Below are 12,959 nucleotides of genomic sequence, written 5' to 3'. Positions count from 1 at the left end.
GGTCAGTGCAAAAGTCTTCAAATGCTCAAATCTAATCTGGGATGAAGGGAGTAGAAAAAAAAAGGCTGCAACCTCTCACAGAACATATAAAGCGAACCTTATTTCAATCAACTCAATGCTATAAATCCCTTGTTAGGTACTGTTTAGCAAAACGGACCTACCGCATAATTTTTCCATTAAACTATACCAAGTATCTACAACGTTTTGTAAATGTCCAGCCTAAAATTACGCAACAAGTACGCAAGAAAGCTCACTTCAGGGGTATAATGGATAGAATTTGCATTTCGTTTTATGCAATAGGTAAGCGGAAAGTAAGTTATTTCAAAAAATACTATAACTCTGTACCCAGCACTGCCATAGAAAAATTCCCGGAACAAAAGAAATAGCTCCATGGCAGTGAAGTAGCGACACGTTTGTGCCGTCGAAACACAATAAGAGCATAATTCGCCCTTGAAAATGAACATCAGAACATACCAAATGTCACATAAATAAAATATTTTATTTTTAGTCCTTGTTTTGTTCTATGCGCGAGGTTTAGCGGCCTTTGGGAAAGTCGAGAGAGCTACTCTTCAATGGAGTATCGACCGGGAGAAGATTGTCAGACATTAACCTTGAGGTACTACAATGCTTAGAGTAATTGCGATTATGACGAATGCTAAAATTTTAGTCATTGGTTTTCATCGGGTCTTTAAAAAAGAATTTACTGTTGGTGTAATATTAGCTGAATGACAACCTTGAAGTTATGTATTTTACCTTTCTCTATGCTTTTATATTATCGAGTGCTGTATTGGTGGATGTTCGGCGGTATAAGGAGAACAACTTCTGATTTATTTTGAAAAATAGCGTATGCCCTGTGATTTTTAATGAATTTGGGAATTTGATATTTTATATTTTATTTTAATGACTCTTTAAAAATATTGCAGTAATTAAAAATTCGTACAAAAAATTGTCCAGCAATATCAGATGGACATAAATCTTTCTCATTTAAATCTCATAACTTATTTTTCATTGCATTTTATAAGGCTTTAATAGTGAATTGGCGGGGGTTCGCGAACGAAACGAGCAGGGGCGGAGCCCAATTGTTGCTATTAAAAAATGTGTGTTATCACACACCTCTCCTCAAAACGGGAGATCACTTGTGGGTGGCCATTTTAGAACCTTTTACTTTCTTCCATGAAGTAAAACATGGGATGTTTACGTTAATGTAAGACTAATGCATTCACGAAAAAGTATTTCACTCATATTTCAATCTTTAAATTTCAATTTTAATAATCCTTGAATGAATTTTGACTAAACAATTTTTGGTGCGTTAGTATGAACTTTCGAGATAGGATTATTCCATTCCAGCATAGCGTTTTTTTTTTTTTTCGAGAGTTAATCACACCCCAGTTTTATGTCTCGGTTTTAACAATTTTTGTTTTATTTGTTCTGTTTCTGTTTCAAAAGGACCATTTAGCTCTATCGGTAATGTCTGGATTCAACGTGATGGATTTTTGGTGAAATACCTTCGTCAAAAGGGACTTCATGCAGAAAATATAAATCAAAATGTTTTTCTTTTGATTATATTACAAAATGATTTTCTGAGTAGTTTAATAATATTTTATATTTGTATTTAAAAAAATCATAAATTTTTGTCTTAAAATTAATAATGGCGTAAAAATAATTTGTGTGCCACAAAATGTTGAGAAAACGCAGGGTTTGAAAGTACTTAAATTGTTGTTAAACTAAAAAAAAAAGGCTAGAAAGAAAGGAAAAGAAAAAAAAAGCGAAAAGGAAGTAAAAACTGAAAAAATAGTTTCTCCCCATCTTTTAAACAACAATGAAAAACAAAAGCAGATTCATTTTGCAAAGTTATTTATAATACTGTTATATTTGAAAATGTGAAGGAATAGTAATTTTCATATTTGTAATACAAATTAAAATTCATGCACGGAACTTTTACTTTGTAATGATTTTATTTTCTTGTGGTTGACAAAGCATGCACTTGCTAAAATTCGGAGTTTCATTCCGTAAATTGAGAATTTTCCTTTCACAAAAATTTCAGCTTGTGCACCCCTGCTTTCTGATTTTCTACTATAAATTAAGCATGATTTTGATAGTGAAAAATTGCATGTCACTTTTCAGAAAATATTTCTTTCTATACCAATTCATATTACATATAATTCATTTAGTAATCTAATCTAGTAGTAATCGCTTTTTCTAACTAAAAACGTTAGAGTAACAATACGTTCAAGCACATTTTTTGTCAATTTCAATTCTTTTTGAGAGCCAAAATTAAATTCAGGCTAAATTTACTCTGCATCTTGTCGTCGTGGTTCGAACTTGGACTCTCCGTGGTCGTATTAACCGCTATACACGAGCGTGAGCAAGCTTTTAGTTCTTAAATGTCACATTGAATTAGGAAGATGAGGGGAGAATTTGCACGATTTTAACCTTAAGACTCATTGCTTCGTAGTTTTCATAACATTTTTTTTTAACGGATGCAATAAAAAAAACTTATTGTAGATATTGCTTTATGGTATGCAACTCCAGTAATAACTTTAAGATTCCACTATCACAATTGTGCTAAAGACATTGCGGACTTTTAAGCAATGCGGTGGACATAAAAGATTTATTTTCCATGCAAATACGTGCGTCATGTTACATTTAGTGTTGTGCATTAGTTCGCTTTGAAAGTTTGTTCGAAGAAAATTCACCGCATTAGATCAGGATTCTCTTACATTTGGGTTGTTTCCGAAATTTTAAAAGTATTTTTTCTGAAAGATCATGCTTAAAAATATAGGATTTGACCATTTTTTAAATAATTTGACGAAGTTTAACATCTTTTAGCAATTATTTTAATCGGTGCGCAGACTGAAATTATTTTTTTCGCTTCTGCACGTGACATCACAAGTGATGAAATGCCATTCACTGATACCATTATGGCACAGTGCAAGTCATGTCTTGCCAACGCGGTTGACAGCAAAGCGTAAAAATTTAGCGCGTCCGGAGTAGCGCGCCAAAGTACATTGCTTGTGACGTCAAAGACCACGCCTTATTTTCAAAATTAAATAAAATATAACTGTTGGGAAAATAAGTTTTTTCTCGCTCCATGTTTTTTTCTATCAATTTCAGGGACTGAAAGCAGTGCTTCTGACTGAAGGAAACAACCCCATTTGTGCGCCTGTGATTTTTTTTTTTTTTTTTTCGCAAAGTAAATTGAAAGTGACTAGTTAGACCACTTAAAAAGTTGAATAAGAGTGCTAACGGCTACGAAGCGCTGGTTTCCTTTTTCCGAGCTGTGCTTTCTTTATTTCACATTAAGAATATTTGTTTAATTTTCGTTGCAATAAAACATGAGGTAAAATAATTTTTAGAACAAACACGGTTTCCAGTCTTTTTTTTAATGCAGGATGTCCGAGAAAGATCTTTGTTGAAATAAAGATCATTTTGCTGCAGAAGAAGAGCTTACGTCATTACATTTTGTTATTTATTTGGTGACTAATGATTGTTACTAAAATAATAAACACAGTATACAAAACAACTTTCTTTCCAAATATACGTTCTTTTGGACACTCTACTCTTGTTGGCCTTCTATTTTTCTCTAGGACTGTATAAAAGTAGAGGTAAGCACTAAACGGTAGAAACCTAAATTGATTCCTAAATAAGTGGACCACTTTTCTGCCCATTTCTTATAAAATGGGTACCTATAATTTTCGGAAACATTATGAATACAACACTATAGACTATAATAATATAATCTACTCATGAAAATGCAAGAGAATAATCGTTTATCGAGTTGATTATCTATTTTTACACATATCTAACTTATTATCTCGTAACACATTTACTATTTACCTATTTCTTTGCTAAACTCCACTTCTTATCTATTTTGCTATACTGTCTTTACCAATAATTTAGGTCAAAGTTATCCTTGCTGTGTTGTAAAAGCTATCTAATACAAACATGCGCATTGAGATAAACTTCCGAAAACAAACTAAGCAGAAAAAAATTAAATTATAGAAATTTTAATAACGTTTACTAACAAATAGACATGACTAATTTTAATTCTTAAAAAATGTTATTAATCTTTACTAATAATAAAGCTGAAAGTCTCTCTGTCCGGAGGATGTCTGGATGTCTGGATGTCTGTAGGATGTCTGTAGGATGTCTGTGACGCGCATAGCGCCTAGACCGTTCGGCCGATTTTCATGAAATTTGTCACAAAGTTAGTATGTAGCATGGGGTAGTATGTGCAAAGTTAGTATGTGCACCTCGAAGCTATTTTTCGAAAATTCGATTTTGTTCTTTTTCTATTCCAATTTTAAGAAAAAAATTTCTATTCCAATTTTAAGAAAAAAATATCATAAGATGGACGAATAATTTACGAAATTATCATAACGTGGAACCATAACATGGGCACAAGCCAATTGGCGAGATACGAAATTATCATAACGTGGAACCGTAACGTGGGCACAAGCCAATTGGCGAGAAAATTCACTACACATCATTTGTAAATATACAGGCGAATCAAAAGACCTTTTAATTTGCTATTACGGGCGAAGCCGTGCGGGTACCACTAGTAAATGAATAATTTTACTTATAGAAGAAGGTGGAGCAGAATGAAACTCCGGGACAGAACGGAACCACGCCTTTGTTTCCGTTCTCCGCTGTTCTTCTGAGTCTACTCGTGAGACACTTTGAAACTAATAAACAACAAAAAGAGCTTTGTAAGACCAGTTTCAACATTTTTAGATTATTGCGTACTTGATTCATCGTGTTTCTGCAAAGATTTCATTAGTTTCTGCTGTTTTTTCATATATATATATATATATCTATATACTTCGGCAACAAAGGTAAGTTTTTAATAAACTCCTGTTTGACAATTTTCCGTATGCATATTAAAAACATATATTTGGGTGTATTTGCTATTGCATTAAGTTATCGGCATTCAAAATGGTCGTTTAGTTGAGTACTGAAACATGGGGCGAACCAAACCAGGATTGAATGGCTCTTCTTACATCAATCTCTTGCGACGAAGAGCTTAAAATTTCCTTGGACTAACGTAAGAAGCCCGAAAGGAAAAAATAATTTAGAAAAATAGCATGAGAAGTGCTGACGAAAAGAGGAACTTAAAACAAAAAAGTAACTGAACTGAAAACTAGTGAATGTGAAGAGACCGCGAGTGATATGCAATGTCTTTCCTCTGCAACGACCTATATTCAAAGTCTCTTAAGGGATGGATCGTACGTATGTGCTGTTGTCACAAGTGGGATCTTGACACTTGTACTGAAAACGATAGTGTTAGCGGTGATGCACTTTTAATTTGTTGAATGCAAAAAATTAAACTATCCCTTTTTTTAATCCATTTATCTATTGAAATGTCATGTAATAAAGCATTCAACTCTTCGACTTTACCGAAATCTTCGACTTCACCTTTTTCGAAATTACGAAATTGGTTTCATTTATTTTCCTTTTAAACTACGGTTAATTGAATACTTCGTCAATGTGTAAAAATAAGTAGAACAGGCAGAACTTCGATGCATTTTCAACTATACATTACTCAAATACGTTGTACCCGGAAAACGACAATAGCTAAAATGAAAAAAAGTGAAGTTAAAATCCAAAAATAATTTTTATCTCACTAGATAATGAAGTTCAGTTCTAACCGGACTATATTGATTTTCTTATGCTTTCTTTCCCCCTCTCTCTCTTTATGCTACATTTTTTCCTGAATATTATTAATCAGAAAACATCAGAATCATCGCCAGTGTACCTTCACTTTCAGAACATTCTGTATCATATTTAATTTTTCATGGCCTAGTATACATTAAGTATACCATTCTGCTCTACCTTCCCCTAATTGAACAATAAGATAATACTATTTTCACTCAAAACTATCTTTGTTTATACTCTATGTGAATTATCTATTAGTCATTTTAATTTAAATGAAATTGATCATACATAGGTAATTTGTGCTAAAATATGATTAAAACGAATAGACAGCGTAAATAAAGCACATATTGTCAAGAAAAATCTGCAAATAGCTATTTCAAGGTTACATTGAAGCCCCTTCACACACACTCCCAAAACACAAATTCGTCAGAGAACACAACTCTCTCACGACTTATGTGTTGCGTGTTTATTACTTTTACAACTGATGGAGAGGCTTCATTGTAGGCTCAAAAATAGAAGTTAGCAGATTTTTCTTGACAATTTGAGCTTTATAATTTACGCAATTTCTTTTTTACCCGACTGCGCGTGCGCGACGCAAAGGAGGGTAATGTGGTTATCAGTCTATGTATGTATGTCCGTTTCTATGTGGCGTTCTAAGGGCTAAATGCCTTGGAGTTTTGGTAATTCTTACGTCAATCGATTTGTCTTAACCTTGGAAGTGTCACTAAATACATGACAGTAATCAAAATTCACCATATCAACAACCAGTTGACAAAATATGGCAGTTCGGGATCGGCGCACGTTTGGTGTTGCACACTGTGTCGCACGCTACCTGCGTGCGACAAATGCAGGTAGTTTTCGCTGACTGAATTTTTTTTTTTTGTTTACTAAGTCTACTGATTGGGATCTTAGTGGCCGAGTGGTCTAACCGATTGCTTCTCCCACTTGAGGCGGTGGGTCAAGACACCCTCGCTCCGGATGTACTTTCCCCTCTTTCTGATGTGAATTCTTTCATGTGTTCTTTATTTGTATTCTGTAATGTAATAAAAAGTATATTATGCGTAACGAAGGCAAGACACTCAGATTGTAGTCCTCATCAAAATAAACCCGTGCAATAAGCACCAAACGAAAGAAAGTCTACTAGTTCGATTTTAATCTCTAATATGTTGCATTTGTTTTTGCCTTGATTCAAGGGACTGAGTTTCGCGAAGTGTACTTTCTCGACAGTCTTTTTTAGTTTTGTGAGAAAGATTTGACTGACGGGGGTGAGGGGGGGGGGACGTTTCCGATTTCGCGTCATCATGAGTTATACAGGCTGTTTATATAGCTGTGCTGGGGTGTGCTTAAGTTCGCGCATTTTTGCCGAAGGACAAGCACATGGAGCTTTAAGCGGAGTTACGTCCCTAGAGGGACTGATTAGTTTAGACCACCGCAAGTTACTTAATACACCTCACGATACAAACAAACTCTCTCAATGAAATGACAAGATTGCGAAATGTACCGTATCATAATCATAATAACTAAGTCGATGAAAATTAACTAAAAAGTGTCAAATAAAAAATTATTAAATAAAAACAAAACACCCGACTGCGTGAAAACCAAAAAAACTAAAAAGAAAAATGTATAAGCCCAGTAGTTTAGAATGTTATTAAGTACTACTGAATAACTACACCGTTGAAATAGTTTTATAACCGCACGCAGATAAGACAAATCATAAATTCAAAAGCAGAATAGAAGGATCAACAGTCGGGGCCCATTCAAATTTTACGGGTTTCTTTGAATCAGAAAGGAATGGGCCTCGACTGTTGATCCTTCTATTCTGCTTTTGAATTTATGATTTCTCTTCTCTGTGTGTGTGTATATATATATATATATATATATATATATATATATATATATATATATATATATATATATATATATATATATATATATATATATATATATATATATATATATATATATATATATATATATATATATATATATATATATATATATATATATACTGTTATATATAAAACTATTTCAACGGTGTAGTTATTCAGTAGTACTTAATAACATTCTAAACTACTGGCTTATGGGGCATTCCACGGTATTTTTGACATTATGTAGAGTCCGTAACGTGGCCTTTTTTTGCCATAACTTTTTAATTTACCGTTTGATTTGCAAATTATTTTAATTTGAGCTGGTGTGTTGGTAGGAAAAGATCAAAATAAAATAATATGCTAATCAAACAGTAAATTAAAAAGTTATGGCAAAAAAGGTTACGTTACGGTCCCTACATAAATGTCAAAAATACCGTGGAATGCCCCTTATACATTTTTCTTTTCAGTTTTTTTTTTTTTTTTTGGTTTTTACGCAGTCGGGTTTTTTTGTTTTTATTTAATAATTTTTTATTCCTTTTTTTTAGATTTTACTCATATTCAATTATCTATTAAAAGCCTTTATTTTTCGTTTGTTTATGCTTCGTTTATTTATGTATCTAATCAGCCATAATCAGTTTCGCTGACAATTCATTCGTATGTTGGAAACAACAACAGGATCATCATTTGCACCAATCGAGAGTTGTCTGCAGAACATAATAAAAAACAAAACTGATATTGATAGACAAAACTGTAAACAATTAATAAATAAATGCATAAATAAATAAGCAGGTATTCAAACAGTGAAACAAATTAATCGATGTAGTGTAAGCATTTGTTGGCTATTTATAGTTTATTGATTTAATAACTTTTTCAAAACAGCTAACTCTTTCAGAACAAATTGAATAACAAATGGTGGCAGCACTCCCCCAGACTAGCACGCACTATACTATCATAACTATAGTATCATCCTATTGCTCCATATATTTCAACTTCAAATTTACATTTTAAGGGGACCCGGGACACAAAAATTATCAATTTTTGCAATTTTTTTCATCTAAAAAACTTTTTCGTCTTTTTCTGCTTAAAAGGACATTTGAATCTTGTTTCTATCTTAGTTAGAACGAAAGATATAATTATTTTTGTTACATAATTTAACTAATATTATATTTAACTTTAAAACTTCAAACGTGTTTTTCTAAATGATGCAATTTTCCCGATTTTTTGAATTCAAACTCTTGTAAGTCATGAACTGATAAAGATAAAGTAATGAAATTTGGAGCATATCTTTTTCTCACAGTTTACCTTGATTTTTATTCGGCGAATTTGAAAAAAACCTGTTCAAAATTTTCGCAATTTTTCTTCAAATATTTTCTTTTTTTACTGAATTTATATTTTTTAAATTGCCGAATAAAAATTAAAGCTTAGATGTTTGTGCATCGTTTCTTGAAAAAAAAATTTTTTTTTTGAAAGTTGATCAAGAATATTTTGAGTTTTCGCGATTTAAAGCAACCCCATTTTTTTAGAAAAAAAATAATTAAATTTAAAGAAATAAAAGTTTATTAAATATTTGTGTTATGATTTTGCTTATTAAACTGATGGTGAATCAGTGAAAAAAATTTCAAAACACTAAATTGTTAAAAAAAAATTTTTCAAAATGTGTCCCGGACCCCCTTAAATGTAAAGGCATGTAACTGATACAATGCCTAAATCGAATTGATCCTTAATTTCAGCCTAAAATAAATGATGTGCTCATTAATACACTGCTGATATGTTTGTTACTTGTAGAACACTTATGTACTGCAATGCGTTATAAAATGAATTAAATTTATGCCTCTAACTGTCAGTAATGTAAAGTGTACTTACACAGAGCTGTTTGTAGGAACGTCAAACAATAGGCAAGACCCAATAGTAAATTTTTTTTCGTCTTGAATTTTGGGTCTTGTCTTACGTCATCCATCCTAAAATAAATAATAATAAATAAATAAATTTTCTTTTATTTGAATTTGAATAATGCAATCTATAGTTTGGGTAAACCTAATACGGCAGCATTGTAAAGGCTATGCAGATCCTAATCGCATCATAGTGGCGCTGCCAGGTTAGGTTTGCCTCAACTGTATATCGTGAAGACACATTAATATGCTGTAAAATTGTGAATGCATAGAAAGTAGTAGATATATCGAAGGATTTTTTTTTTCTGTGTTTTGTGTGTGTAACACAGACAAAGTTCCTTAAAAGCATTGTATAAGCTTTTCATTCTGTGATACGTAGTTCCTTATATTTTATACTTGAATAACGGTTAATGTATTTTCAGTAAGTTACCACCCAGTAGCCAGGACTAAGGCAGAAATACAAGAAAGACACCACCAACTAAGTCATTCCAGTCAAAAACTGCAGTCTCGTTTGTTATGCCTGCAGCCAATTAATTTTTAAGATTGAAAGACAATTATTGTAAAAAGAACATCGGTGGAAGACCGAGAGCTTTGTCCTCAAGTGATTAAAGAAGAGTTTGCAAACTTACATGAACTGGAAAGTACTCAACCGGGAAACTCATTCAGACGACAGGCTTAAATGCTTATGAAAAGCCGATGCATAACACAATTAGAAGGTGTGAAAGTTTTATTTATGCAGAAAAATTGGTCAAGCCTCAGTTATTGAATAGGCACAAAATAGAGCGTTTTAACTTTAGACAGAAAGTCATGACCTGGGATAACCAATGGATACAATAATTTATTGCTGGAAAAAACTAGAAATATCAGCAAGACACTGCATCTATCCATTCCCCGACAAAACATAGATTCCAAGTAAACAATGTTAAAACTTTGAAACGGCCAGCTAAGTCTCCAAATCTCAAACCGATCCAGATCTTATTGGGCGACATAAAGAGACGAGTTTATGCAAATGGGAGACATTTTACTTCATCAATAGAGCTGAAATCTAATGTCAAAGATGAATGGTATAAAATAGATCCTGAACTTTGTAAAAAACTTGTTTTCATTTATGAAAACAAGAATATTTGAAGTCATTCGAAGAAGTGTCTCCTACACAAGTTTCTAACTGTTTCTATTTTTTTTTCTTCCTGTGCTTTTTTTTCTATGCTGGCTTTGAAGATTTTACTCAAGCTCAAATGCTGATTTGCAATATTTTCTGATAATGAAATAATTACAAATGAATTTTTTTTGTCTTTTTTACTTGTATTTAAGGTTAATAATTACCGTTCAAATTATTTTTCGATCCTCAGTTAAATGTGTCCAATTTTTCAAAAACGTTTACTGGCCTTAAGTTTTTACTCAGATTGTATTTGTTGCGTTCTGTATCACAAAGATATATATATATATATATATATATATATATATATATATATATATATATATATATATATATATATATATATATATATATATATATATATATATATATATATATATATATATATATATATATATATATATATATATATATATATATATATTTTGTTAGTGGGTTGTCCATAAATAATTCCACACCTATATATCGTTTTTTGAAAAGGCACCTATTTGATAAATTAAAATAATTAACTATGGAAAATAGGAATATTTTTTTGCAAATACCGATTTCTTGTTGAGAAGTTTTTAATTAGAAAGATTAAAACATTCTAACTAAACTTATGTTTGAGGATTACTGATTTATTGTATAGAAGCTTTTGATTTCAAAGTTTAGAAAAAAATAATCAGTTTCCATTTCATATTCCTTCATGTCTTAATTTTACAAAATAAAATAAATCTTTAAAATAAAATTTTTAAGACCCTCTGAAAATTCACTCCATGGATTATGGTAAATCTTATCGCATAATCGTCACGACGTATCACTCATTTTCTCTGTCATTTTAAATCGTCAGTTCTTCGTTTGTTATATTTTTATGCAAACATGTCTCTACACATTTTAGAACAATACAATGAAAAAAAAATTGAAGACTCAATAAAATGAAAATAAAAATTTATGAAAAATTCTTCGAAGTACATTTATGAAGATGTAAACCTAAAGTTTGATAACCTTAATTACATTTAGATTCGAGAAATAATAGAAAATTTACATAAAATAGTAAGCATACTCGAATAGTTTAGAAGTAAAGAATAGACAGCACATAAACAAGCTGTTTCATGAGAATTTAGAGGTTACTGAAAAGAAAATTGTCTCGAACAATGGTACGCGAAATGAGAAATAAGAAAATTCCCATGTTAATAAAAGTTTCTTTAAAAAATTTCTAATCCTGAGTGAAAACAATTGTAAGCAAATGTATTAAACGTGACGCATCTGTAAGGAAATTTATTGAAATTTCATGTTTTTGAAAAACGATGAAAATTAATTTTCGTATAAATTGAAAGTTTAAAGCAGTAGAAAAGCATTTGGTTTTTTTATGGCTAGATTATTTCATCGCACAAAACAAATGGCACTACATTTCTTTCAGTGTGATGCAATTGAATAATGCAAATATCGTAATTTCTAACTATTTTAGCGGAAATAATTGAGTATTTCAATGCACCAAAGAAATGGAGAGTTGCAAGTACATCAAATAAAGTTACTGTGGATTAAGTGTTTACAATTTAATTAACAAATTATATGGAGTTGAAGCTGAGGTAGTTGCTATTTCACTTTCCCATTCCAAAATCCGTCTCAAAAGTTTAAGAGTGGAAAACTGTAGGTTCAAGTATTGACTAGAGATAAATTGAATATATACATGGTGAGTAAGAGAAGAAAAGTTATGGAAATAGCACAGAATGAGTGTATGTATGTACCTTATACGAATATACAGGTACTAGTTATCAAAATAATGGAAACACCTGTGAATAAAAGTGACATTTTTGAATGTGCTTCGTAAGTAATAAAAAATAAAACTTGACATCTGTTTTTTTTTTTTTTTTTTTTTTTTTTTTTTAATAAGTAGCAATGTACATCTTCTGGTAGCATATGGTGGCTTAATTGAAGTCCTGGAAGGCTTGGATTTTTTTCAAGCGCGTGAAATGTCGGACCTCTGAAATTTTAAAAGAAGCCAAATTGTTGGAGTGCATCTAGCTGGAGCAAGTGTAGCTGAAATATCTCAACTTTTTGACATTTCTAGAATTACAGTATTTCAAGCCGTAACAGTATGCACACAGTGCGGTAAGACAAGCTCCGGCAAAGCAAAATAGTGAGCGGGAAGATAATCTCAGTGAAAAAAACCGACGGGCATTGAAGTAAATTGTAATGTCTAAAAAGTGAACAATCGCAGCAAAAGTGACCACAGAACTCAATCACTATCTGGATCCACCAGTGTGAGTGATTACAGTCAGAAGGCATCTTTATTAACAGAACATTTACGACAGAGTAGCGATTCTCAACACATTTTTCACAGAGTGTTTCTTTTTTTTTTAAATAAGTATTTGTATATATGATGTCAGACCTTCACTAAATCAGATATAG

At 31.6% G+C, this 12,959-nt stretch overlaps 1 protein-coding gene across 4 annotated transcripts in view; it reads right to left on the bottom strand.

The window, feature by feature from the left end:
• The window catches only part of LOC129223837 (uncharacterized), a 93,423-nt gene that overhangs the window by 33,743 nt on the left and 46,721 nt on the right, over positions 1–12,959 (bottom strand). For all 4 annotated transcript variants that reach the window (XM_054858199.1, XM_054858196.1, XM_054858200.1 and 1 more), the window contains exon 2: positions 9,387–9,481. In XM_054858199.1, the coding sequence (XP_054714174.1) occupies positions 9,387–9,480 (94 nt within the window). In that variant the 5' untranslated portion in view covers position 9,481. The remainder of the gene's footprint in view (positions 1–9,386; positions 9,482–12,959) is intronic.

This window comes from Uloborus diversus, chromosome 6 (genome assembly GCF_026930045.1).
Source record: "Uloborus diversus isolate 005 chromosome 6, Udiv.v.3.1, whole genome shotgun sequence".
Taxonomy (NCBI): domain Eukaryota; kingdom Metazoa; phylum Arthropoda; class Arachnida; order Araneae; family Uloboridae; genus Uloborus; species Uloborus diversus.
This window is presented reverse-complemented; position numbering and strand designations above follow the sequence as displayed.